We start from the raw sequence: 27,051 nt of genomic DNA on the forward strand, positions 1-27,051 counted from the left end.
AAATGAAGAAAATTAAGAAACTTGTCTCTTTCAGGGTTTAGTAAGGAGTAGATTGATGTGTATGTGTTTGGTTGTTTTTACCAATTGGCATTACAAGAATTTAGGTCTCAGTTAATCTTTGCACAGATTACATAGCCAATTAGCTCATCCTCTGAAGTTTAAATGATTTCTCTATCATTCATTTTATTCTGTGTTTTGCTCATGAGTGCTAATCAGAACCTTAACTATTTCCTTACTATTGTTATTTTTCTGTCAAAGTGTTTTTTTAGCTATACTAATGAAGTTTAATTTACTTTGTTAGGAAAGCTGAGTATTACAGTCTCTTGACTCATGCTCTTTTCATATGAATAAAGTAGATTTATACAACATATTGACAGAAGATGTCACTATGAGCCATGACTTCAGACTTTTATTATAATTTACTCATGGTGGATCAAATTTTCCACAATCTTGCCGTTTTCTGGTAGCTGGTCCTAATCATGATGATCATATTACATCTTTGATTAAGCGCATTTAACTATATCTCTGGTCGGGTTTCCCTAGGGTCATAGTTAGGGGATATTGTGTACTTGTCAAGTTGAAATGGACCTCATATCTGCTGTAAGTATATTCTTAATCTTATTTCTCCTTCTTAATTATTCTTATTGACCTCAAACCTGGCCTTCAGTGATGAAATAGAGTGCCTCCTCAGGTTTTTAGATTGAAAAAAGAAATTAAATATCAGAGTTGTAAATAAAAGTAGCAAGCTGTGAATCCAGCTGCTGGTCTAATTGAAATGATCTTTTGATGCAGATGGATTAAAATTGTGAATTTGAATCCTCTGAGTCATGATTCTGTGGATTTTTAGCTTGACAATAGGCCAAGGGCTCGTATATGTAAGCCTGTCTGCACGGTACACAAGCATTAGCCTGGCAGCGGGCATGCTGCGATTTGTTTGCAGGCCAACCACATGCAATCATTAACAAGAAGTGAGCTTGACTTTTATTTGATTCATATATATCGAGCTTTCTGGACCTTAGAGATGCAGAGGAGGAAGCCTTTAACCCTGTTGTATTAAAACCCCAAACAATATGAGAATCTATGTTTAATGATTGAGATAACTAGGACGTCCTGCTCAAAAACTTAGGATCTCAAGACCGGCTAGTGTCTCTCGTAATTTTAGTCCCTATGAATGCACAAAAGGCTCATCCGGTGACAAGCTTGCAGGGAATGGAAAAAGTGTTTGGTTTATCCCCAATTCGACTTAGCCCAAAAGAGGTAAATATTAACTTAGCCCAAAATGGGAAAACGGATCTACTGAAATTGTTGGGCTTGGAGTAGTATAGAAAAGGTCGTTAACAAAGACAACAGTGTTAGACCCATGACTTAGTGCCTAATGACTAATAATTTATTCAGGATTAAAATCAGAAAGCAAGTTGGAAAGTAAAAGGCAAAAATTTGGGCGTCAAACTGGCAGCTGACGTTACATGAGGCGCTAATTTACATTTTTTATCAAATCTAGGGAAGCTTGTCTGCAAGTTGATGTACTGTGTCTGGCCAAGGACATGCAATTCTTGCTGCAATGTATTACAATACTGGCATTTTTTTAGGTTTTATCCTCTTAGAACCCTTTCATGCAGTCCTGGCAAAAAAAATTTTAGGATTCATCTCATTTCAAACTGGCAGCTGGTTATGAATTGATAAAAAGAAGAAAACTGCTTGTTATGTACGCAATCTGAATTTCTGCTTATCCAAAATAATATATATATGAAATATTGATAAGTAGGTAAATGAGGAAATATCTAAGAAATTTGAATAAGGTAATAAAATTCAGCATACGAAAACGAGGATTGGGATTCATTGACTTTAGGAAATTTATGACATTGTCTTTCTTCCTATTCCATGTAAACAAACAGCCAAGTAAATGAAACATTTTGTTTCGACCGTTTCTACCTTTTATTCCACACGCAATGATTTCTTTAAGAAACTTCCTGTTAGCTGCCTGTAGTCTATATATTAACCTCTTTCAGCGTGAGTTCTCTCATTTTTCTGTTGTTGCATAAACGTAAACAATTTCATAGGCATTAAGGAAATCATACAAAGTTATGTCGACTTCAGGATCCATCCTTCCTTGCAAAGCTGTGTGCTTTCGAATGGCGTCGTCCAAATCCCAGCCTGCTATTCTCTGTTTTAGTCATCTCTTGGTGATATCAAAACAAAAGGGAAAACATCAGATTCTAAGAAACCATCAGAAGTTGCAATCGCTGGGCACCAGTCTAAGAGTGCCAAATAGTGACAGATACAGGAACATGGTCGTCTGCAGCGGTGTTGGATCAGGACCTCCGATCCCTTCTGATCCTTCTCCTGGGTCCTGGTTAGTCTTACAACATTCTGCATTTTGACTCTCGTATTGCAATATGGTTTGTTCACAGTGATTTCCTTTAGCAGGAAACCTTGGATTCTGGGAATGCTGTTCAGTATAATCCTACCCTTTTGGAGGGGCAAATGGGGGCCATTATTAAAACTGAAAGGTAAGGACTAGAAGCTATATTATCAATATTCATGTCAAATCATGTTTGTCAATTTAAGTTGCTTATCGTTTAATAGTTCTTGTCTTGAGCCTCACTTTAGATATGTTATATGGTGTACAGACAGAGTTGAAACTGTAATAGACACGGTCGAAACCGTAACAGATATAATAGAAGAAGTGGCCGAGCAAGTGGAAAAAGTAGCAGATAAGGTAGGTGATCAACTACCGGAAGGCAGACTTAAAGATGCCCTTGAATTTGTTGAAGATATTGCTGAAGAAACAGCCGACGACGCACGTTTAGCAGGAGAATTCATCGACAAGGTTTCTTGCTTTGCTTTTACCTAATCTCATGTTTTCTAGAATATGTAATTAATTAACTATATAGGATTAGATAGTTGGTATTTATTAAGTATATCCTACGTGGCTTGAGCACATGATTAATGCTGCTTTCGACTCAACCCATCACTGTTTTCTGTCTTATCCTACTGCAAATCCAAGACAAAAAGAAGCAATTAACCTCTGATTTGAATTGTTTGGAATGAAGCGGACTTGGTCTAGTTTGGTAGTCTGATCGGAATAATTAATTGTTTTATATCAGTTTGACAATTGATATATGTAGAATGAAAGTACTCACCACGCACATGTTAGTTGTCTACTTTCGCATATCCAGATGGCAAAAACAGCAAGCACTTGCATTTTTTTCCAATTGATTATGTTTGTTAATATAATTAAATTTCTTTTCCTTGTTTTAGGATGTTTGTTAAAATTAATTATTTTCTACTAATTCCAAACTATGTATATGCTGGAAATGCAGGTAGAAGACGCGGTGGACGATGTGGAAAAACAGGTGGAATCTTTCTTCGACAAGGATGAAAAAGCCGAAGAGACAAAGGAAGATGACAAGGGTCATGATTAGGCAAACATACAATGCAGCTCTCTTCTCATTACAATAAGGATGCATAGGGAGTTCAATGAATCCTCTTTCAACTGTAATTTTATAAGAAAGGCAATTAATGTAACATTAGATATGTTACGTAATTCTTGCCATAGACAATTCTTTTTTCTCATAATTACATTCTTTTATGAACTTTTCTCCTTTTTAGTTGAGGTCCACAATAAATCATCAATGATGATAAAATCTCTAAATTGTAATGCTCACGTGGTTCCTTTAAAAGGTAAAAATAATTAAATTAAATTACGAAATTAGTTTTTATATTTTATAAAAAATGTAAATTTAATTTATGTAAATTGAGTTTTTGTATTTTTTTAATTTATTAATTTTAATTTTTAATTCTAACACTATTAAATTTTTATTATTAAATATGTTAACGTGACATTTTAAATAAATTGATATAATATTTTTTATTGATGTGATATTAATTATATTTTAATATAACAACATCATGACAATGTGACAAAAATGATAAGGTGACAATTGCCACATGACATATAAAAACAAAAATCAACTAGCAAGCAAAATCAACATACACCTATAAGAGAATAAAGGGCAACAAAAAGTAATTCTTGATAAAAAAAAATTGCAGTGTTTCGCGTCAGAAGTTTCTCTAATCTGCTTGTTGGGTTTTATTTGATGTGAAGAGCTGTAATAATTGTAGCAGACGTTGAGAAAACAGCATTACACTCATGTCAGTTGAGAGAAACATAAGTTAAATTTCTTTAGGTTCAGAAATTCTGAATTTAGCATTGGTTGACTTGTCATTGTTTACCTTTAAATTAATAATAGTAGCTCAGTTCAAGCATTAAATTATTGACTTTCAACATCTTGCCCTTTATTGAGTTTGAAGAGGATATAAATATGTTAGGAATGTTAACTTGGTTGTGACATATATATATATAAGTTTAAACTTAATTTCTAGTAATCTTTTTCAAAGTTGAACTTGAAAGTGACAGCTTACGGGGAAACAGCAAGTAGTGGCAGAGGCGCCAATGAGCACAATGCTTCCCCACTGGCTTTCCATTTGCTAAAAGACATAAGATCTCAGTAGCACATTTATTCAATGTCAAACTTACAGAACATGGCTATCCATAGCCTCTTGGTGGTGAAGTTACCCATGTTTGTCACTCGCAGAGCATTGCAACCAGATGCCTTACAGATCCTGCTTCTTGCGTCCAGTTCCTTCGTGGGACAAAACGACAATAAAGTGCTGGGGCCTTAATTTCAGTTCCTGCTTCATTCACCCATCAAACATCATAAGGCATTAATTTAGTCATAGATCAGATTTATGGATGCTCTGCCAACACAGGATTTGCCCCATATTTTCATTTGATATCCTCTCCTCAACCTGCCCCTGAATTTCACCCCTCCCCACAAAATCACATAGTTAATACTATTTTTTTTGTTATAATAATTCTATAATATAATCATTACAAATCAAGCCAAAATAATATAGAGATGAAAATTACATTAAAAAAAAAGACCCATGATTCCTCAAAACCAATCTGCATCTATCAATAATTGAGCAAAAATACATCCTGTTCAAGTCCAAGGAAGAGGTCATTCAACCTTCCCAGTGTATCATCCGTTGAGGAATTATTGAAGTTGTTCTGGGAAGCAAAATTTGCAAAACTAGCGAATAGAGATGTAAAACATATGTTGACGGCATATGAAGCAACCCAATCCCTAAGAGATTGCAGAGTTACTCTCCGGATGCAAAAATCTCAAATATATACTAAAATAGATTTTTCTTTTCAAAAAAAATTGAAGACAATTACAACTTTTTACTTTTCACAAAAAAATTAAAATAAGAAAAACTGTAAAATTTAGGTCAATTTGAAAAACATGAAAGTGGGTATATTTAATCTGATTCTCTGTAATTATCACGCTCATATTTTTGTCATATTAATCCATAATCAACATCATATTAATAAAATGTCACATTAACATACTTAACGATAAAAATTTAATAGTGTTAAAATAAAAAATTAAAATTAACAAATTAAAAAATATAAAAACTTAATTTATACAAATTATTATATAAAGATTAATTTTATATTTTTTATAAAATATAAAAACTAATTACATAATTTAATTATAAATTTATAAAAAATAATTAATATAACATTAAATATATTACGTATTTCTTGCTATAGACCATTCTTTTTTTTTCATAATTACATTCTTTTATGAACTTTTCTCCTTTTGAGTTGAGGTCCAGAATAATCATCAATGTTGATGAAATCTTTAAATTGTAATGCTACGTTGTACTTTTACAAGGTATAAATAATTAAATATTTGATGAAAAGGGTTTGGATGGATTTTACAGAAATAAAAAAACCTTACCTAAATCCAAACAACGTAATTATGTTGGACTTTACTATAATCAGTTCAAATTAACCCAACAAGGAAATCAATCGATCCAACATCAAATAAGACCAAATTATTGAAATAGGACTAAATTATTTTTTTATTGCTAGCCCACACTAGAAATCATTGCATATTCCAAGTTCGGAGCAATTCGAAAACAATCATATGAATATATACATAAATATTAATTTTTTATTACCTTTAAATAGAAAAGTTTATTGCCAAAATTTTTGAATATTCTTTTTCAATATTTACATATCTAAAAAGAAAAGAAAGATGTATACATGCTGTATGAACATGTCTACAATATATTAATAAATTTATGTATGAAAAACAAATTATCCTTGTTTGCAACACTGTGGAGTTGTTTCAAGCCAGCGGAGGTCCAATAATTCTTGCATAAAATCCCCTTTCAACTTGAAAGCAGTGAACATCAATAATTAATGGTCGTCCCCAAACTCTATTTTCAGGTTACACCATGGACCATATAGCCAGGCTGCCACTGCCACTCTGCCACTCAAAGTCCACCATTTTGGTGGGTTTCCACTTTCCAAGTCTCTACTCAATTATCAAGCAAATAAAACATGCTCCATCTTCACAAAATACTTAATATTAATCTATATACAAATATATTAAAATCCCCTGGTAAAATTAATTACAACTTTGCTACTGATGTATCCAATAATAATTTATTAAATTATTCTTGTGTTGCATATATATGAAACCATCCAAATTGAACCTGTAGTTAAACTTATTTTTTTAATAAAATAAATCCTTTGCAAGTTACAGAGAAAACAATTACCTACAGTTGTTTCCATTATAAAAAAAGAAGAAAATAAAAAGGAGGAGAAAGAGATGGCTACAGTTTCTAAGTTAAGATTCAGAATAACACATGATACACGTGTTAAAAGTTTTCGTGATTAATTTGCTTATATTAAAAAAGTGACAGCCAACTGTACCATATCGTGAAAGATCTTGTTTTGTGTCCTCTTCTCATTAATTGTCCTTTATGAATTTCCGATACAAATTCAATATTACAAAATTAAAAAAAATAAATATCTAAATAAAATTTTAAATTAATTTAAAAAAATCAATTCAATCCCTATCTTTTTATTATGTTTAAATAAGTCTCTAAATTTTTATTTCAAGTCAAATAAATATTTTTTTTTATCTATTACTAACTTTCATTAGTCAATGGTACATGTGACACTTTTATATTATGTCATCTACCACGTGATAGATGATATGGTATTAAATATTATTGATTAAGTTGAGTAAATAAGTAAAAAAGTAAGCACACAAATCTGAATCGATAATATTCAATATCACATCATTTACCACGTGATAGATGATATGGTATAAATGTGTCATATATATCATTAACTAATGCAAGTTAATTAATTTTTAGGAAAATGTGTTTATTTGACTCAAAATAAAAATTCAGGGACATACTTGAACGCAATAAAAAAATAGAAGCTGAATTAATTTTTTTAACATAATTCAAAAACTTATTTAAATATTTAACAAAAAAAAATTGACTCTTTAAGAGATTTGAGCATCTCTTTCTTTCTTTTTTCCAATATTGACCATTTTTTATTGTATTTGACATGTTTAATTGCAAATACCGTATTTAATATGTTTAAGACATAAAACACAATAAATCTAAATCTAAATTTATTTAATTTCATATTTTTTCATATCATTTTAAAATCATCAAGTCTAGATTATATTTGATTGGTAACACATACAACAAAAATATATTTACTAAAAACACCAAAATTAACAAAAAAGATATATATGAATCATTATTTAATTTATTAATATGTAATTTATATATTTCATATTTCTTAATTAATTTAGTTAGCCGAGAAATCATTTGTTAATATATAGTGACAAATGATCACAGTAAAATTAATTTTACAAGTAAAACAAATTAAGAGATTTGAGCCTCTCTTTCTTTCTTTTTTTCCGAACTTCACAATTCTTCTTCTTTTACCTTGTGTAATTTTTTTCCCTTTCTCTTTTAAAACACATTTTTATCGTTTTCCGTGGAAAAATGAAAATGAATCTGTATTGACCCAATGTAGACCACTAAAAAAAGTGTTATGAGTAAAATTTTTGAAATTGAGTGTACAGCCGTTCCCCATCCACAGTCAATTTTAAGTATTTAAAATACCTCAACTAAATTGAGGTAAATAATTTATAAAATAATTCAAAAGAATGCGGTAATAAAATTAGTTGTCAATAACTTGATATTGACAAGGATTTCATTGACTTTTACGAATTTTATATACTTGAATTACTGTCATTATGAGAGCAATGTTGTGCATATCTAAGATGTGCAGTGCAGTGTGCACCTTTTCAATTAAAGGAAGGAATCTTGTTATGGCTTTGAGACAAGGTGCGTGCTCCATTATTTCCACATATTCAATCACGAGAACTACTATTCGGGCAGCTCTTTAATGTTTTGGTCCGGTATAGTCATTAGTCCCAACTACGCCCAATATTTTTCTGAGGAAAGCAGCCTCTGATTCATCAACCTATCACAAAGCTTCTACTTAATCAAGTTTCTACTGTTATTTTCTCTTTCTGCTGTTGCGTTTACTGAAAGGTGCTTCAAGATTTCATAACAGAAAATGTTAACGACCGGATCATCAACGGTTCTTCCTTGCAAAGTTAAGTGCCTTCATCAGGAGTACTCCTTATGCAGATCTCAACCTGCCATACTTAAAACTGGTCTTTTCTTGGCCATCTCAAGCCACAAGAATGAACAGCTTTCTCTGAGGAACCAAACCTCGCCGTCACCACTCGGCACCGGAGACCTTGGAATCCAGACTAACGGAAACGGCAGGAAGATGTAATCTTGTTTTTGTTCTCCTTTTTTGGACCTTGAATCTCCCTTATGCTAGCTGTTTGGCTGCTTCTCCCTAATAGATATACCGAATGGATGCAGGAACAATATGGTCGTCTGCTGCAGTTTGGAACCAGGGCCAGCTCCACCATTTCCTTTTAATCTTATTCCGGCCGGTCCCAACTGGTTAGTCAAACAAAGAAATCTACTGGATCGGAAAAGGTTTCTGTTATTACATTAGGACTACTCTCCCTAGTATTCTGAAGGTGTCACAATTTTATTATCTGCAGGCTCTGGATTCTGGGAGCGATCGTATCAGTATTGCTATCCTTTACGACCAGCAAATGGGGACCACTGTTAAAACTGAAGAGTAAGGATGGTCTTCGTCTTCTTCTTAAACAAATTAATGAGAGACTATAACTAAGAGATTTGATTTATCTTTACTGGGTGCATATGTATATATACAGATGAGGCTGACAACATGATGGAGGCAGCTGAGCATATAACGGATGTTGTCGAAGAAGTGGCTGAGAAAGTGGAGAAGATAGCAGATGAGGTTGGTGATCAGCTGCCGGATGGTGGAAAACTTCAAGCTACTCTTCAATTGGTTGAAGATTTAGCAGAAGAAACAGCTAAGAACGCACGTCGTGCAGGAGATCTCATTGACAAGGTATAATATTCTTCACCTAATTAAAAATCTTTCTTAGCCCATAAACCTCGATTAAGCTGTAGTTTGTGTTCCTGATCTTCCATTATTTATTTGTGCAAGAGATTAATTAAAATCAAGTTTCTTTACTTTTCTTTTATGGAAAAGACAAAATCAAAGGAAAAGAACGAGAAGTTGGTTTCTTAATTCATTTATATTTTAAAATAAAAAAATCAATAATAAAATACGCAAGATAAGAAATCAAAAAGTAGATCAGATCATGCTCCTCCTTGACTAATATTAAATTTGACTTCTCTCTGATGAAATAATATCATAACATTCAACTTGCAACTATATATTTGGTTCATAATCGATTTTGGTATGAGTCTGGCATCATTAATGTTTGATCTATCAAAAACGTTATTCTGAAATGAAGGGTGTGAGGTTTATTTTTAGTTCTTTTTTACATGGTTGATTAATTACTTTATTATAAAGGTTAACTTTCCCCTTTTCCATGATCCCCCATCCTAAATTTCTAATATGAACAATATTTTATCCGTAAAAGTCATTATTGGTGCTTTCAGATGGTAGACTACCTTTTATTGTATATAAAATATAATTAAAATCTCCAAGAGTCTATATATACGTACCACAGAAATAAATATTAAACAAACCTAACTTGTTTAGTTGGTCAAATTGGATTGGTTGCTTATTTGGCGTAAGCTTATTTATTTATTTACATTAATTTAAAAAGATTTAATCTCATTTTTTTAAAAGAATTAAAAATATATATATTTGCATTTATGGTTGATGTTCATCGTTATTATTTTTAATTAAAATATGCAGGTGCAAGAAATGGAAGACAAGATGGAATGGTACATGGAATCAGTGGAAGCTAAATCAGCCGACGGTAAAGGCAACGAGAAAAACGAGAAAACCAAGGAAGCCTAGGCTCACAACGTGGCAAGAAACAACTCCTTTGGAAAGTAACTAGGAGAAGTCAATGTATCTTATCAACAGTAAAATTTTTAATGGACAATGTCCTCATTACATATGTTGAATTTCTTGCCTTTTCATTTGATTTTTTCCACATTAACTAGCTATAAAGTATAAAGTCTATGCCTTAGGTCGGTTCAAATTGATGATTTGAGTCCTTACATTAGAGATTTGAAAATAATTCTCCTATTTATACCTAACATTATAACCAATAAAAAGATTTATGAAAAAGATTAAAGAAGCTCAACGACAATAATACAAAATAATATAAAATTAAATGTATGTATAATATTTATTTTATCAGCCTTATTTCCAGGATAAAGTCGTTGCTCTATTTATCATTTCTCAACGAATAATTAAATGCAAACATATTATCGTTGATAATGATAAATCCAAGTGATCTAATTGGGCCAGGCTTTCCTTTGGGCTAATGAACAGAGGGGCCGAATTAAAATCGCCCCAATACTCCAAAGATGAAAAGGACAACAAAGGGAAATATTGCCACGTCGGCAATGGGGCCATTCTGTCTCTAACGGCTACTCAGCCTCTTTACTTCCAATTTGAAAACCCAGAGCAGAAAAACAGTAAGTGCGAGAAAAATAAAAATTTCCCTCTCCAAAACACACCCCGCCTCCCCTCAAGATCTCTGGTTTCAGAAGCTTAACTCCAGTTTCTCAATATCTCTAATTTCTTAAGTTGTTTTTTTGGCTTTTAATTCTACAGTTTCCTTCAAAAGGAAAATCGTTTTTGAGAAAAAAAAAAACTTGCAAGATCTAGGGTTCTTCAAGAATCAAAATTTTTGTGTAATCGAAATCATGGATCTTCCTCAAGAAACAGATGGTTACATAAAAGAGACAATCGAAGATTCATTAGGTCTTCAAATCTCCACCCAATCTTTGCAATTGAAACTCCGTTCCTCCGAAGAAGCCCAGCGTCGCCTCCGTGACCAGTGCCTGTTCCTCCTCTCAAAATTGAAAGAGAAAGATCAAATCATCGAGCGATCAAAGGTCATTCAATAAAAAAAGTTTATATATTTATATTCTGAATGTGAAATTATTGACATTTTTATCAATTTTTTTTAAAAGGCGGAAGCGAATATGAATGCGGTGGCGTTGAAGAGATTCGTGGAGGAGAATCAGAAGCTTGCGGCGGAGTGTGCGAATTTGTTGACTCAGTGTAACAAATGGGAAAGAGAGTGTTCGCTTTATGATCATGATAGGGAGGCGTTGATGGATTTTGGGAATGAGGCTGATGAGAGGGCCAAGGAAGCTGAGATTAGGGTCCATGAATTGGAAGAGGAGTTGAGCAAGTTAACTGAAGAATTAAGGTTCTACAAACACCATTATGACAGCCAACGGGTAACTTGAATAATTTTCCTTTCACTTCTTTATTGATTTTTGGAGGGTTTTGAATAATGGTAATGCTTATGGAGCAGTCGATGGTAGTGCTTATGAGCTTTTTAAGTATTACCTTGTAAGACTGTGCCATCAATTTTTGATTTCTAAGTGGAGTTAACTTTTATAATTTGTAAGTTAGATTCAGTTAATTGTTTACTTGTTCATCTGGAAGCTAAAACGGTGATGATGTTCTACGGATTGAAGACATGCCTTCTTATAACCTTCTATGTTAGCAATAACTAACTATAAAGTTCAAGCAGGAGTCCTCCAATGCCAGTTCAGTCAATGATATATTTATTTTAACTTTAGAGTTGTGCAATCCCTCTTCTGTCCCTTTCTTGTGGTAATTGAATCCATAAGCTTGTCACCTTGATACATGTTAGTTCCCCTTTGACATTCCACCATTCCAATAACAGTTCTAAAACTGTTTGCGGTGGGTGGGAACAGTGAAAGAATTGAAATTGTTGAGTGATTTGGGATCTTGTTTTTGAGTTTGTGAGGTTCATTGTAGAAATTCAAAAGGTAGTCAAGGGCATCTACTTATGTTATTTGATTTCAATGTATGGAAGCTAAAGTGTAATTTAGATAAAAAAAATTTCAGTTTTTGACTGTTTATGATTGATTAGAAAACCTGCCATCATATATAGTTTTATGTAGTACTATGATATTTACTGGCTGATAAACATTTGCCTTCTTTGAAGATTGATTCATCTTCTGAGGGCATGTCTGTGGAAGAGAATTTGCTTGAGTCAATTCTGGCAACATTGATTTGTAAAGATGAAGTTATGTCAGGACGTGCATTCTTGGAGGCAAATAATTCACTTGAATCATGTCAAAAGTTGATTACAATGTGGCATAGGTGAGGGTTTTCTTCTATTGTTTTCCATTTGCCTTTGCATCTTTGTTGGTTAATGGAATATTTGGTGTCACTCAATTAAAGAGCCTTTATCATTCTTCATTGCTAAGGATTATTCTCATATTTTAGTCACAGTATGTGCTGAATCAGTTCTTATGATTCTGCTTTGCAGGTTGAGGCCTTCAACTAAAAAAGTTTTGTCACTAGCTGCTGAATTAAAGGCCCTTGAGAAAGACAAGGAACATCTGAGGATCAACCTTAATAAAGCTGAAGAGGAGGTGATAACTAAGACCTTGGACACTGGGTGCTTGTTGAAATTTGCATTTTCCTTGTCAGAACTTAACAAGATATTTTATCTATATAGGTCAAAGTTCTATTTGAAGAAAACAACATATTGGATGAGGAGAACAAAAGATTATTGATGCAATATCACAAAGAAAAGAACCTCCATGGTTCTGGTGGGAAGCATTCTGGTAGTGCATCTGCAAAGGTGAGGAAGGATTCTGTTGGATTCTCTGCATCTGTTGGTCTGCACATGAGTGCTTGTTTTATATGTAAACACAAGTGCACTTGCTGCATGTGTCTGGTCAGTAGTCACAATTTCATTGATTTGATGCTATTATTTGCTTGACTCTCCTCACAGACAAACAAGCGAAAATCAAGCCCCAAGACATGCAGCCCGATTGAGAAGAAAATTGACTTTACCGATCTAGATTCAGCAAGGAAGCCTCTGTCACCCTTGCGATATAACTCCCCCAACTCGAGAATGCACAAGAAGTGATGATATGATTTCATGCATGATAGGATCTAACTTCTTGTCCATTGGTTGTTCTCTGTATCAATGATGGTGTTAGAAGTGAACTTTACAGATAGCTTTTCTGAAGCTACGGTGTTTGTAGTTTGTGAGTAATACCTTAGTTTTCAGGACTGAAAGGAAAATTCCTTCTCTAAAAGGTAATTTTCTTTAGCATTGTCCTGACTAATCTGATGTAATAGAATAGATAATTGCTCAAACTAATGCAGTAATGAGAAATTTTAGCAATTTTAAAATTGTTAATTTCTTTGGCAATCAAACTATTAGTATCTGTATTTTTATTCTCATATATTTAGGTTAATTTTTTTTTAAATTACTTTTTAACATGAATAGGTTAAATTTTAAGAATTGTTTGTTTAAAATCACTTTTTTAAAAGTAATAATTTAGTTACTAAGGGATTGATCACTTAATGGGTGGATCGATGGGTTTCTGTCAAAATGGGATCGATCCTTACAAGAGGATAGAGCCTTTTAAGGGATTTTGTTTCTATTTGTGGGTGATTTAACTTTGTTGATTCTGTAACAATGGGTGATCCCTTTGGTTATTGTATTCAGAAAATTTTCCATTTAAATCGTATGAATTAATGTGTATTGTTTATAATACATAATTTATTTCATTAAACATTATATAGTGTTTAAATTGCTTATTAAGCTTCAATCCAAAATAAATACTTATTATATCAAATTTAATCATTTTATAACAATCAATTTGTGAAGCTAATAATATTTTAGGAAGGCTTATTTCAACTTTAGATTTTTGGATCCTTAATCTCATATATTTCTATTAAAATTGAAACCTTGTGATTTTTATAATAATTTAGTTTTAAAATTTTATGTAATAATTATTGTTTCCCAATTTTAGAGGAAAGAAATTAATTTAAAATATGTTTTTAGAATCATTAAATTTTGAGTTTTTATTTTATTTTGTTTAGCAATATTTCTTACCTTACTTTCATACATTCACCATAAGATTTATTTTATTTCAAATTTACATATTTTTATTGTCGTGTTCATATAGTTATTTTAAAATTTTAAAATTATTTTAATTGTCATATAATAATTATTTTACATACGGTCAAATTTATAGACCTCAACGTTAAATTAACCGCGTAGGATGGGTACTTTCATTTTTGATATATTTAGTCTGAGATAGCTTTTGCCTCCCAAAAATATCGACTTATCCAAACCATCCACCTCTCACTCGCAAGAGCCTCGAAGAAAACACTCTTTCAAACCTCCATAAAATCCGAACACCAAACTCGGCTGAACCTGATTTGCTGTCTTCTCATGGCTCTGCTTCGCCTTCCCCACCAATCTTCTCTCGTCTCTCCCCAACCTAAACTGATTTCTCAGTCCAACTTTACCTCAATCAAAAACGTCTCTTTAACCTGTCTACTCCCTCCATTTTCTCCTCTCACTAATACCCTTCCCTTGATAGCTAGAAGATTTAGCGGCAATTTCATCCTCCATTTTTCTGCCACCACCCAAGTCCCAGCTCTAAAAGTAAACGAACAAGAACAACAAGAAGAAGAGTTCTCAAAAACTAGATTGATTGCCCAGAACGTGCCTTGGACTTGTACCACGGAAGACATTCGTTCTTTGTTCGAAAAATACGGCACAGTCGTGGATGTTGAGGTTTTTGTCAACAGTTTTTTTCATTTAGGATTCTCTTTGATTTATGAATTGAATCTTTTCTTTTTATAAAATTTAGGTTTTGGTTTCTGGTTGATAACTTGATATATATATTAATGTTGGTATGTTGTTTGTTCTATTGTGTTTGGTTTAGCTTTCTATGCATAACAAGACCAGAAATAGGGGTTTGGCATTTGTATCTATGGCTTCGCCTGAAGAGGCACTTGCGGCTCTCAACAATCTCGAATCATATGTAAGGAAGGATATTGCCTTTGATTATTTCTGGGAGTTTTTCTTCTTTTAGTGTTTCTTTTGAATTGCTCGTTTGGCTTTTGACTATTGAGATGTCATGAAACTCAAGAACTAGAAAGTGCAATATAATTTCCTAGTATTAACACAGGTTTTTCTTACTTGTGCATGAATTTTGCTAATAAATGCCCGAATTTACTCATTAAGATAGCTATTTAACAACTCATTTTTATTCATGCCTTGAGAATCATGTGAAAGTGATGATTTCAATACATTGAATTACCGTGTTTCCTTAAATACTAATGTAACAACTGCTTGTAAGGTACTCGTTAGCAAAACCCTTTATGGATTCACTGTGTACCTTAGCTTATTTTCTTTGACTAAGAGTAATGACTGAGAGTACACTTAGGCATGAATTTCAAGTGATTTTTGTTTACTATATCTTAGTTATATTTTTAGATAATTGACAAATTTTTTGCCATCTACTTTTAACTGAAATTTCTCATCTGTTTATGATTACTGAGTAGGAATTTGAGGGTCGTACTTTAAGGCTCAATTATGCTAAACCTAAGAAGAAGAGACCTGCTCCACCTGAGAAGCCGAAGCCGGTGCCAGCATTTAACTTGTTTGTGGCAAATCTTTCATATGAAGCAAGAGCTAAACATCTTAAAGAGTTTTTTAGTTCTGAGGGTGCTAATGTTGTTTCTGCTGAAGTTATATTTCACGAAAATCCAAGAAAGTCATCCGGGTATGGCTTTGTCTCATTCAAATCCAAGAAAGAGGCTGATGCAGCGATGTCTGCTTTCCAAGGGAAGGTAGTTCCTGATTTAACAAATTTCTTAGATTATTTGATTTTCTGATATTTTGAATTGTTTGTGCAATGTTGATAGGTATTTGCATTTAGTTTTTTAATCAAGAAACTAAAAAGTTATTCCTCTGTAGATGTTTATGGGAAGACCAATTCGGGTGGCACGTGGTAGACAATTTGTGAAAGTTCAATCAGATGACAGTTCACAGCCTGATGATAAATCAAATGAGCTGAACTCTGATTTGGAACAAGTGGACACTAAGTTAAATTGATTATATACAGAGCAATGGGATTGCATCATTTGTATGTAAGGTTCTTAAAAAAGGAATATAGCTGTACATTAGTACGTGAATGTTTCAGTCCTTTGAGCTCTGTGTTAATTTTTGGGGGTCCTTTGAGCTCTGTTCATGCAAAACAAGTACTATTTGGGGGATTGGCTCTTTTATAGGCTCAATCAATCCTAATCCTTTCTATTCTCATATAACAACTGCTGTTACATAGATTCACCGTGAGCCTGTTTAGGCCTTACTAAGAAATCTTAGGATTTAACAATGGATTCAAAAATGCAGTGAAATTAAGTGCAAGGACTGCCTGGGCCTTCCAAGAAATCTTTCCACTGGTATGCTTTATGTACTTTGGGTTAAAACAGTGCGGGCAACTGCCGTATCTTTGTGTTCATATTGTAAAGGGAACCCAGGCTGTCAAGGCCGATATCACTCCTAACAGATTGCAAGTTTAGGATTCATGTCAAGGCACAAGGCTTAAATTATGTAAGTACATTGTTAACTGTGAATATATCTACATCAATGAAAAGAGAATGGTGTCCAAACCTAGTTTTGTCTATTACATACTTTTTTTTGTTGCAAGGCTGAAACTTAAAGGAATTGACGGAAGGGCACCACCAGGAGTGGAGCCTGCGGCTTAATTTGACTCAACACGGGGAAACTTACCAGGTCCAGACATAGTAAGGATTGACAGACTGAGAGTTCCTTTTTGATTCTATGGGTGCATGGCCGTTCTTAGTTGGTGGAGCGATTTGTCTATTACATATTTCAGGCAATATAATCTGTGTTCCTCATTTATTTTGCTTTCTAGTCAGCAGTATTGAGTCAAAGGTATCTAGAAACCCAATAGATCTTTAAGTTCGGAATCATTCCAAACTCCCAAGAGCCTGGCAGTCGCCTTGTAATGTCTGTTGCTTTGAACACACCAGACTTCAGTTCAAGTCTCCTTCAGGACTGGATGTTAACCTCGACCATTTTGGGCCTTCCTTCGGTTTTGAAGTTGGAAATGTCAGTGAAAGATATATATGTTTATGTTGGAATGAACAAGCAGCTGCTCGTTAACATCATGGACCTGCCACTAGATGGCCTTAGCTTGTAGCTAGGTAGCAGCAAATTCTAGCGAGGAGGAATTCAGCTATGCGTATTTCGTGGCTACTTGTGGAGAGATGGTAGGGGCAAGTTAGAAAAGCTGCTTGGTCCTCCAGATTTCCGCACTCAGGTTTGATTAATATGAGGTGCATTCTGCTGTTGATGTCTCTTTGTCTTGGGCTTTCTTTTAGTTTCCATTTGTCCATTCGTTTTTGCTCTCTGTTGCGAACTATAGTTTGCTTCAGATTCTCTCTGGAAAAGAAAATTTTTCGATGCAAAGAATTCCTGAAAATCGTTCCTACTTATTTCAAAAAGGGTTTCTTGTGGAAAAGAAGTTATTCAAAAGCATCTGGCAGAGTAAAACACAGCTATCCAAAAATCATCCCCAAATATTTGCAAAAGTTGAAGATGATGCCCTTAGGTAGCAAGAAGAGGAAAACAGAAATGTTCCTCTGTTTTCTGCAAGTTCAACTGTAATGGAAATTTGCATTGGAATCCTTTTTTCTCACTGTGAAGCCAATCCCAAAATTCCAAGCAAAAGAGCTTTAGTTTAATCCCTTCATTTGCTGTGACACAATATTTTACATGCCTGTAACATTTTGGAGTTTGGTAGTAAAGAGAAATCAAAACTATTCTGGGTAATGGAAATTTCCATTCATAGAGGAATATAGACAAGAGGAAATCCAATTGACTTTGAAAGTCCACCAAATTATTAAGTATATACGTATGCCTGGCCTTTTTTTTTTGTTTTCCTTATGGCACTCAGCTTCTAAATTCTGGTCAATTTTGTCAATCTTTTTTGGACTGCAGGGACACACAGTTACCCAACCAGGAAAATGTTAAATGTGGCTTCTAGACCTTGTTAAAATGTTTAATAGGTTTGAAAAAGACTACTATTCAATATCGATTTCACAATTACCTCATCCAGTCTTCACTTCATTCTCTCTTTTTTTTCTTCTGTTTCAATTCATGACTTGAAATTTCTTTGTTTTAATGAATTAAAATGATGTTTAACGGCAAACAAGTCATTATTACATCATTATTGCATGTTAGCATGCCTTCTTTGCTGGCGGTGGTTGGCCGCCTTGGTGAGGCTGAGGTCCCATTACGCATTAAAGGGGGAAGACAACAGGATTGCACCCAGTCCCAGGGTGAAGAGCAAAAGAATATTTAGCTTATGAAAAAGGTTGGAATGTGGGGGGAGAGGGTTCCACAAAAGGGTGCGGTTGGTGGAATGGGGTGACAATTCACATAACCCGACCCAGGGTCGCTCGATTCGGATCTTCAGGACAGTTGGCCTAAACCAACTGGACCCCAACACGCTCAATCAACCAACCAAACCCCAATTACCGAACCTACCCCACTTAAGACACGAACTATTTGCCTTTTGGGTGATCCTGGCATGTGGTGGTGGCTGCATCTCTACTTCGGGTAAATAGGGGAAACGAACCATCCTTTTTTGTCATCACCTCAGTTAAATCATACTCATGAAGACTTTTAGTCTCAGGTTAGGTGGAAGGTTTGGATCATATAATCTGGACGCTGCATCGTTCTCCTTAAACCTTTTTCTTTTGGACAAAATCAAAGGAAACACTCGTAAGCAAAGTAACCTGATACCGATGTCGTGAATATGAAAATTAAGAACTAAATATTCAATTTCGAATAACACTTGTTCAATCTTTTATTTCAAAATTTAATTTATTATTTAATTTAGATTACAATGTGATTTTTGGAATTCTATCCATTCAAAGAAAATCTATTTAATTTATCATTAATTTTTAAATAAATAAAATAAAAAATCATTATATTTTAATTTAAATAAAATCAAAAGCTGAGTACTGAAAGAAAATGTTTGATAAATATTATATTTTAAAACAAGCATTTAACAATGAAAGGGACTCTCTATGCATTCCTTAAGTCAAAGCTCAAAGGCTATTGTTCCTTCTTTACACTTCCTTCCCTTTGCTTCACTATTTCATTTTCGTGCTCAATTCATGTGTCAATTCAACTGGTAAAAGAGCAGAGTTGCAACAATTTTTTTACCCCCCAACCATTGTTGCATAATGTAATCAATTCCTCATTCTTATAACTTTCGCAAGCCAATAAATTAATGCATTTAAATTCTTTCTTGTGTTTTACCACAAGCTAATGACCATGACAATTCCAGCTTCTTGCTAGTTGAAAGTCCAAGGTATGATATCATCCTTTCGCACGCAATGGGAAAATGCCTTTTTGGGGGTTTGTTGGATGCGAGGGTTAAGTCTCCTTAATATTGACCACAAATTTTTTTTTTTTTTTGAGTAGGCTTCAAGCATGTTACCTGTTCCACCCTGTTTGCATAACACATCTCTGCTTTTCCATTATGGTGATTATGACCTTCTTCATCTGCTTGCCAAGAACCTCTCACACGACACAATGGTGGCAACATTACATGATGACAACAACTAACCTGTTTACAAGAACTGTCCTGCTTTTCTTCATCCCCAATCCATCATTCGAAGAGATAAAGGCACCGTTTATATGGAATCCATAATTGATTTCTTTTGAACTGGCTTTGTAGCGAAACATCATAACCACCATTACGATAACCCTACATAACAAACATTATTTAAGTGGAGGCAACAAAAGTGAGATAGGACTAGGGAGTGTGGACCCACATTCCTTTTCATTAGGTATAGGATCTGCCCCCAAGTCATTCTTTTGGAATGAATTCTTTTCACAAAGTATTGGTTTTGTATGGAATTAATAAGTGGTCCGAACTTTACTCCTTCCATCCCCTTTCATGGCATTATAAAAAGAAACTCCCATCTCAGAAATTGTTATCAGAAAAAGCTCCTCCTGTTCTTTTATCTCTCTGCTTAGACACCGTTACTCTGTCTAGTTTTTCCACAAAATGGCAAGCCCAAGTGTCGGAGTGGCCTGTCTTGTGCTAGTCTTGTGCATGGTTGTGCCCAGCTTGGCCACGGATTACACTGTTGGCGACACCGCTGGCTGGTCAACTGGTGTCGATTATAGCATATGGACTCAAGGCAAGACCTTCAATGTTGGAGATAGCCTTGGTGAGTTCTTAAATTTCCCCTTCTCTTGAGCCCCAGTCTCAACTTAAACAGAAAAGAAAAATCCCGATCCTTAACATAATCATCAAATGAAGCTATGGATTGAACTAGTTGAAACCTTCGAATTATACTTCACTTTTGATCAACATCTTTGGACGCATGAACATACACTGTATTAATTATCCACATCTTTCATATCCATGTGCTTCTAGTCAAATAATATTTGATTCATTCCAGCAACTAACATTTTGAAATTTTGTTTCCTAGTGTTCAATTACCCAACTAGTCATACTGTGGATGAAGTAAGTCAAAGTGACTACAGTACATGCACCGTGGGCAATGCAATCTCAACAGAGAACACCGGAGCCACCACCATTGCTCTCAAGACTGCCGGAACTCATTACTTCATTTGTGGTGTGATTGGCCATTGCGGGAATGGCATGAAGCTTGCGGTTACCGTGGAGTCAGGCTCATCCACAACACCATCCAAGTCACCATCTTCTTCTTCCTCGCCGCCTTCCAGTGATAAACCATCAACCACCACACCATCTACAGCTACAACTACAACAACTAACGTACCGTATTCCTCCTCTTCATGGAGTCTCTCCCCATTTGTTGCTTTTGTGACAACTTGGGTTGCAATATTTGTGATGGTCATTACATAAGCTTTTGCCAAGAGTGTCCACCTTGGTCAGGATAGAGGCAGTGCTGATCTCCTCCTCCTCTGTTTTTTCATTTTATCTTATTTTTACTGAGGATCATTGCTTATCTTTATGAATGAGCAGGTTACTTTTCATGGCATAATTGGGTATATGTAAGTTATTGTTCGTTGTTGTACCATGTTCTATGTACATATAGATTGAAACTTTCAAAAATCCCGTTCAAGACCCTTTGACGACACCAGCAAATCAGAGCATAATGAATTTGTGATTAATGGTAACTTAAAAAATTGCCAAAAGAAAACAGAGGAAGAGCAGGACAAATGTAGAAGGTAACACCAAAAGGTTAGTCTATGATTGATACAGGATGATGTCTTTGAGAGGAGTAGTTTCCTATATTGGTGGGATGATCAAAGAGTTCGAATCAAGACAGGGGGATAGCTCTCTCCCTTTCCATAATCCCTCTAATCCACCATGAACTTGAAATCTGATCAAAATACTGATTCAACCACTAAAGAAAAGCAACTACTCTATTGACAGGATTAGTTTGAATAATCTGTTCCAATATTTTTGGCCTTTTATACTCAAATTTGTAGCTGTTTAATACACCCAAAAAGGCTTGAATATTATTTGGATGATTAACAGAACAGGAAGTCAATTCAAATTAAATTGGTAATTCTTGTATAATTTTGCCAATGTCGTGGCGTACTGTAACACATTGCATTGCAGGATGGACTCATCGGAGGGTTTGGTTTTGAAATGACCCTTTCAACGCTCGAGCTCCAAAAGTTTAAAGAAAATTTGGGCTTAGTTTGACCCGTCAAATTCTAATAAGGCCCATTATCTGCCCCCTTGTTGACCCTATTCTGCCTACTTAAAAGTAATAAAGGGGTTGCCTACTCACATTTAAAAGTATTTATATAGTTTCTCTATATACTTGCACACATTAAATATGGGGTTTTTTTTCTTTTACCTTTCATGCATAATTAAGGTATTTTGAACTGGCTTTCCAAAAAAAAAAAGAAAGAAAGAGAGAGAGAGGATAGGCCATCAATGTTCCTTTGAATTCTCTCCCCCAAAGTCATTCCTTGCAAAACAATAGGCTTTGCAAGGCAATAAGTGGACCAGAGCTTAGCCTTTCCACAGTTTCACCACCACTCACTAGTCTTATATAAACAACTCCCTTTCAGAAATTGTCATCACAAGAAGCTGATTTTTCCTCTTTACCTTCTGTGTTTTTATTCTGTCCTGGTCTTGTTACAAAATGGCAAGCTCAGGGTCAGGGGTGGCAATGGCTTGTCTTGTGCTAGCCATGTCGTGCATGGTCGTGCCGAGCCGGCAGGTAGTTTTCACCGTTGGTGAGTCCACTGGCTGGATTCCTGGTGTTGATTATAATGCATGGGCTAAGGGCAAGAACTTTAAAGTCGGTGATCGCCTTGGTGAGTGTTCAATTCCCATAACATTATTATATATCACTAAATTATTTATTTTGTTGTCCTCCCTTCACCCACTTATAAAACAATTAACAAAAGGTGTCACTTTCTTTTCTCACCATCACTCTCTCTTTCTTCTTAAAACAAAAACTATAACCCAATTTCATATTAATAACTGATTATTAAAACGTTACAATAGAATTAATTCCATCGAATAAATTTAAAAGATTATTATTATAAATAGTTATACTTTTTATGCATTACGATATGTTATTTTGTTATTTTTAAAAAATATAAATTGAAATTTTTTTATATTTGATGATATTTGTACAATTATTTTAACTTATAAATTTTTCTTATTTTGTTTTGTTCCCTTTTTTCAATTTTTTTTCTTTTCTTTGATAAAAAAAATTCCTTAGAAATTCTAAACCTTAAAATCGATATATAACACAGATTAACGTATTGATGTACTTATTAAACCGTCTAGCTTCAAACTTATTATGAAATAAATGTGTTTCCTATTTAATATATCATTAATATATATTCTATGTTATATATATATATATATATATATATATATATATATTATTATTGTATTATTNTATATATATATATATATATATATATATATATATATTGCTGATTAATAAGAAATTGTCATCTTATTATTAATTAAATTAATGGTAAAACTTAAAATTCAAAACAGTTGAAAATAAATATCTTTTAAATTTTTAACCAAATCAACATATATTTTTTTCAATTCCATTTTTCGTCCTTCAATTCAAGGGAAAAATTCTAACTGGACTTTCTGTCTCCTAGCTACACTACACTCATCCTTGTCTACATCCCAATGTTTCCTTCTATCTGCTTCCTTCAGTTTACCCAAAGCGTACTTATCTAGATGTTACATATTAATACCTTTGGATTAAAATATTTAGGATCCATATTGACCTAATTGCATGCTGATCGAAAACTGTTTCCTAGTGTTCAATTATCCTAGTGGCCATACTGTGGATGAAGTGTTTGAAAATGACTACAACACATGCACTGCGGGCAATGCACTCTCTACAGACAACAGTGGCTCTACCAGCATTCCTCTCCTGACTGCTGGCCCTCATTACTTCATGTGTGGTGTGGTAGGCCATTGTGGGCAAGGCATGAAGCTTGCAGTCAACGTGGCGGCGGAATCAACCCCACTGCCATCTGGGACACCGTCTCCTGCCACCCTTGCTGCTTCCTCCCCGTCTGCTAGTAATTCAAGCACAGACCTTTGACCTCCATATATAGCTAACCTACCTGAATTCTCCTCTTTAGGCCAGGGGCTCTCTGATTTCGATATGTGGCCCTTTCTGATAACATGCCTTGTTTGTGTTGCTTATTTTACAAAGCTTTGGCAAGGGTGCCTACCCTAATCAGCGATAGACCAATATATTGAAACCGTGCCTATCTTCTTTCCATTCTTTGTTTGTATTGGAGAATATGTCTTTGATGTTCAGCACTGTGGGGACTAACTGAAAATCCCAGTAACCCCGTTAACAATCCTCTTGACAATACCAGCGAAGGAATTAATGATTAATGGGAACAAAACAAAGAAGACAAGAGTAGCAACAAAACAAAGAAGACAAGAGTAGTAACAAAAAAAACTGTGAAAAATAATGCCCAAATCTGTCCTTAATGCATATGGAGCTCAAGTTCCCTAATTCTGGTATTCAAAAACAGATAGACTTTTCTTTCCTTAATCTTTATAATCAGGATTGAAGATGAAATGACCAAAAGATTATGGTTAAAAACTTCATAACCTCGTTATCCGATCCTTTTAAAAAATTAAACGAAATATACAATATTCACATTTATAATCTTTCCAAAGTTTATTACATATCTAATATGAGATTGAAGCATTTTATCTACTTTTTTTGAAACACTTAATATGATATTTTCTCTCACTCGATCTTTTGAGATTCTCATCATCGTCAGTTACCGTACATGTCTTTTTTTAAAAGTGCTTGATGTGGATCAAATTTAAATTAAGTTTGTTCTGATATCACTTTGTCACGAAATCATTATATTCTTTTCAAAAAACTAACTTAATAGTTTATAATTTTAACTGTTATATCTACCCAAAAGAAGAAAAAAGCCAAGCTTGAGATACTATTGGGTAGGCGTCAGAACAGGAGGTTCCCATTCAAATTAAATTGGTGACTCTTCTATGATTATGCTAATGTGTAATGACATAAAATACTAGAATTGCAAGACAGTGTTGTATTCAGAGGCAGTGATCTCACAATATTCCAATGACCCTATAGAGCAGATCAATTTCTCCTTTCACAATTTTCTTTGCAGATTCATTCTGCCTGCATGTCTAGCAGCAATGATAAGGAAAATTGTCTAGGCAAGCCAAGCTTGTAATTATGCTGTAAATGCAAAATCCTATTACAGAGAGGCAAAGTTCTAGACTTGTATATTTGTACATGAACAGATTGATACATGCTGCTTAACCCCATTGACTGGTTTAAAGTGCTCATAAAACTTATGCCTTTAATTATGCTCATCAGTTACATAAACACAAAATCTTCCAATTAACGACAACTCATTAGATTAAACTTGAACCCTTTTCAAATTCTAAATGCTTTTCGGCCCCAAAAATTATAGTACTCTAAACTCACACTCTTGGGCCAATCTGGCAGCACGACTCTCTTGTCTTAGATTTTTGAGTTGTCCACATGATGATTGACATTCAATTGTGAGAGAGTCGGCTCTGGTTCCAGAACATTCTCCAATTTCCTAGAACTTTATTTTTCCATCCTCGAAACTTTTTTGCCTTTGCTTTTGCCTTTGCCTTTATCTACTTTTGTGTTGCATTGTGTAGGGTCTCGCAATTATACACTAGTATACATATATCTTACAGTCGTACATTGTCTTTCTCAAAAGTGAAAAAGTTGGCTTATATATTTTCAACCATCCATACAGGTATCTTTAGATTAATGTAGATGGTGAATTGTTGACTGATGATCATCACCTCTACTATTTATCTTTTTTTTCTCTCAATATGTTATGTTTGTAAACATAAATTTGATTCAAATGTCCTTATGTATGTCCAAATTTTGCATGATATCATGACTTGTATCATTATTTTGGTATCCTTGGGGTTACATACGAATGAATTATAAGTCTAAAATGCACTATTACAAACATGGAACATGCTCATGTGGTACAGCATGTGTACATGATGTAATTAAAGATAACACTGCACATGGAGTCTGTAACACGTTGTCCACTAGTACCAGCTGTGACCACGTGACACTCGTTCATCCCCAGCCACCCCCGAAGCTACCATGGAAACCCCCTCCCAATAAAAAAAAGAAAAAGGGCAAAAAGACGACACTAATCCCAGTCTTTCCAGCTGTCCCTCGACATCTTAACACATAATCCATCAGATAAAGACAAGACACCGCTCCACTCTCCACATCTCACTTTCTTTCTCACTCGCATGTTTGCCGTTCGACGATCACGACATTGGACTCTCGCTCGCTCCCACTAATTATCACTTACACATGCCTTTAAATTTCTTGATTCTTCATTAATGACTCTTAAACTTCGGGATTTAGGTAGTTAAGCATGAATTAGATCAACTGAGGAGTGAACATCACATTGAACTGAAGTAAAAAGAGATACATAAATATAGAATAATGACAATAATAAATAACAACCAAGAGTAAGCAATCGAATCTCAACCGTCAAAATAACAACAGGCTATCGAGATATAAAATCGTCACCACCGTCAAAATATAAATAAAAATTAACAAAAAAAAAAGAAATAAACTACTAAAATTCCTACGAAAAATAAGAATTTAACAATGGCCTAAAATAAAATCATCAATCCAAGTCCTCTCCAAAGTCAGATCTACATCAACAACGCAGCAGCTGCCAAAACGACTGTAACGGCAGATCCGACAACGGTGACTCTATTCAAAGCAGCGGCGCTTGGTGAAGAAGTTGGAGTCGAAGCGGGTGGCTGACTGATGGAGCTTGTGGGAGAGGGAGCTGTAGTTGGAGCACCAGTAGGAACCGTGGGAGGGGCTGGAGGAGAGCTGGTAGGAGAGGAAGTTGGAGAAGATTTAGGGGCTGAAGATGGAGGAGTGGAAGTTGACGGTGGAGAAGCGGTTGGGGAAGCGGTGGGAGCCTTGGTTGGAGAGCTCTTGGGAGCTGGAGTCGGGGAGGACGAGGGTGGTGACTTGGTTGGTGCAGAGCTGGGAGCTTGGCCGAGAGCGCAGCTGGCTATGAGAGCTAAGAGAACGAAGCAAGCAAAAGATTTGGCCATTGTAATTTTAAAGGGGATAAGCTAGAGAGAAATCCAACAGACTGCGAGCAGAGGAGAAGGAGCGGCACTAGAGTAAAGAGAGACGAGAGAGGAGGGATATATATATAGAGGGTTCAGGGTTGGGAGCCT

General features: G+C 34.6%; 7 protein-coding genes across 7 annotated transcripts; 6 read left to right on the plus strand and 1 right to left on the minus strand.

Moving 5' to 3' along the window:
• On the plus strand, positions 2,015-3,510 carry LOC18592097. The gene is made up of 4 exons (XM_007018627.2): positions 2,015-2,353; positions 2,428-2,510; positions 2,631-2,830; positions 3,324-3,510. Exons 1-4 carry the CDS (start codon positions 2,085-2,087, stop codon positions 3,423-3,425), a joined length of 654 nt encoding a protein of 217 aa, XP_007018689.1. The 5' UTR covers positions 2,015-2,084; the 3' UTR covers positions 3,426-3,510.
• LOC18592098 lies at positions 8,212-10,471 on the plus strand. Its single transcript, XM_007018628.2, has 5 exons — positions 8,212-8,691; positions 8,788-8,871; positions 8,976-9,055; positions 9,153-9,355; positions 10,178-10,471. The coding sequence occupies exons 1-5, from the start codon at positions 8,471-8,473 to the stop codon at positions 10,280-10,282; spliced, it is 693 nt and encodes a 230-aa protein (XP_007018690.2). The 5' UTR covers positions 8,212-8,470; the 3' UTR covers positions 10,283-10,471.
• Positions 10,926-13,637, plus strand: LOC18592099 (myocardial zonula adherens protein). The gene is made up of 6 exons (XM_007018629.2): positions 10,926-11,334; positions 11,413-11,685; positions 12,426-12,583; positions 12,753-12,858; positions 12,945-13,070; positions 13,224-13,637. Exons 1-6 carry the CDS (start codon positions 11,143-11,145, stop codon positions 13,359-13,361), a joined length of 993 nt encoding a protein of 330 aa, XP_007018691.2. The 5' UTR covers positions 10,926-11,142; the 3' UTR covers positions 13,362-13,637.
• On the plus strand, positions 14,545-17,068 carry LOC18592100 (28 kDa ribonucleoprotein, chloroplastic). Its single transcript, XM_007018630.2, has 4 exons — positions 14,545-15,029; positions 15,181-15,279; positions 15,803-16,090; positions 16,218-17,068. Exons 1-4 carry the CDS (start codon positions 14,682-14,684, stop codon positions 16,353-16,355), a joined length of 873 nt encoding a protein of 290 aa, XP_007018692.2. The 5' UTR covers positions 14,545-14,681; the 3' UTR covers positions 16,356-17,068.
• LOC18592102 (blue copper protein) lies at positions 20,079-21,387 on the plus strand. Its single transcript, XM_007018632.2, has 2 exons — positions 20,079-20,515; positions 20,780-21,387. Exons 1-2 carry the CDS (start codon positions 20,350-20,352, stop codon positions 21,175-21,177), a joined length of 564 nt encoding a protein of 187 aa, XP_007018694.2. The 5' UTR covers positions 20,079-20,349; the 3' UTR covers positions 21,178-21,387.
• Positions 22,225-24,040, plus strand: LOC18592103 (blue copper protein). The gene is made up of 2 exons (XM_007018633.2): positions 22,225-22,610; positions 23,589-24,040. Exons 1-2 carry the CDS (start codon positions 22,436-22,438, stop codon positions 23,876-23,878), a joined length of 465 nt encoding a protein of 154 aa, XP_007018695.1. The 5' UTR covers positions 22,225-22,435; the 3' UTR covers positions 23,879-24,040.
• Positions 26,253-27,051, minus strand: LOC18592104 (classical arabinogalactan protein 5). Its single transcript, XM_007018634.2, has one exon. The coding sequence runs from the start codon at positions 26,920-26,922 to the stop codon at positions 26,506-26,508; it is 417 nt and encodes a 138-aa protein (XP_007018696.2). The 5' UTR covers positions 26,923-27,051; the 3' UTR covers positions 26,253-26,505.

Source organism: Theobroma cacao, chromosome 8 (genome assembly GCF_000208745.1).
Source record: "Theobroma cacao cultivar B97-61/B2 chromosome 8, Criollo_cocoa_genome_V2, whole genome shotgun sequence".
Taxonomy (NCBI): Eukaryota; Viridiplantae; Streptophyta; class Magnoliopsida; order Malvales; family Malvaceae; genus Theobroma; species Theobroma cacao.

Coding starts and splice junctions, on each gene's coding strand:
- LOC18592097 (XM_007018627.2), top strand. CDS start 2,085: ATGTCGACTTCAGGATCCATCCTTCCTTGCAAAGCTGTGTGCTTTCGA. Junction 2,354..2,427: donor GATCCTTCTCCTGGGTCCTG/GTTAGTCTTACA, acceptor TTCCTTTAGCAG/GAAACCTTGGATTCTGGGAA. Junction 2,511..2,630: donor GCCATTATTAAAACTGAAAG/GTAAGGACTAGA, acceptor TATGGTGTACAG/ACAGAGTTGAAACTGTAATA.
- LOC18592098 (XM_007018628.2), top strand. CDS start 8,471: ATGTTAACGACCGGATCATCAACGGTTCTTCCTTGCAAAGTTAAGTGC. Junction 8,692..8,787: donor AACGGAAACGGCAGGAAGAT/GTAATCTTGTTT, acceptor GAATGGATGCAG/GAACAATATGGTCGTCTGCT. Junction 8,872..8,975: donor ATTCCGGCCGGTCCCAACTG/GTTAGTCAAACA, acceptor TATTATCTGCAG/GCTCTGGATTCTGGGAGCGA.
- LOC18592099 (XM_007018629.2), top strand. CDS start 11,143: ATGGATCTTCCTCAAGAAACAGATGGTTACATAAAAGAGACAATCGAA. Junction 11,686..12,425: donor ACCATTATGACAGCCAACGG/GTAACTTGAATA, acceptor CCTTCTTTGAAG/ATTGATTCATCTTCTGAGGG. Junction 12,859..12,944: donor TTAATAAAGCTGAAGAGGAG/GTGATAACTAAG, acceptor TTATCTATATAG/GTCAAAGTTCTATTTGAAGA.
- LOC18592100 (XM_007018630.2), top strand. CDS start 14,682: ATGGCTCTGCTTCGCCTTCCCCACCAATCTTCTCTCGTCTCTCCCCAA. Junction 15,030..15,180: donor GCACAGTCGTGGATGTTGAG/GTTTTTGTCAAC, acceptor TGTTTGGTTTAG/CTTTCTATGCATAACAAGAC. Junction 16,091..16,217: donor TGTCTGCTTTCCAAGGGAAG/GTAGTTCCTGAT, acceptor ATTCCTCTGTAG/ATGTTTATGGGAAGACCAAT.
- LOC18592102 (XM_007018632.2), top strand. CDS start 20,350: ATGGCAAGCCCAAGTGTCGGAGTGGCCTGTCTTGTGCTAGTCTTGTGC. Junction 20,516..20,779: donor CAATGTTGGAGATAGCCTTG/GTGAGTTCTTAA, acceptor TTTGTTTCCTAG/TGTTCAATTACCCAACTAGT.
- LOC18592103 (XM_007018633.2), top strand. CDS start 22,436: ATGGCAAGCTCAGGGTCAGGGGTGGCAATGGCTTGTCTTGTGCTAGCC. Junction 22,611..23,588: donor TAAAGTCGGTGATCGCCTTG/GTGAGTGTTCAA, acceptor ACTGTTTCCTAG/TGTTCAATTATCCTAGTGGC.
- LOC18592104 (XM_007018634.2), bottom strand. CDS start 26,922: ATGGCCAAATCTTTTGCTTGCTTCGTTCTCTTAGCTCTCATAGCCAGC.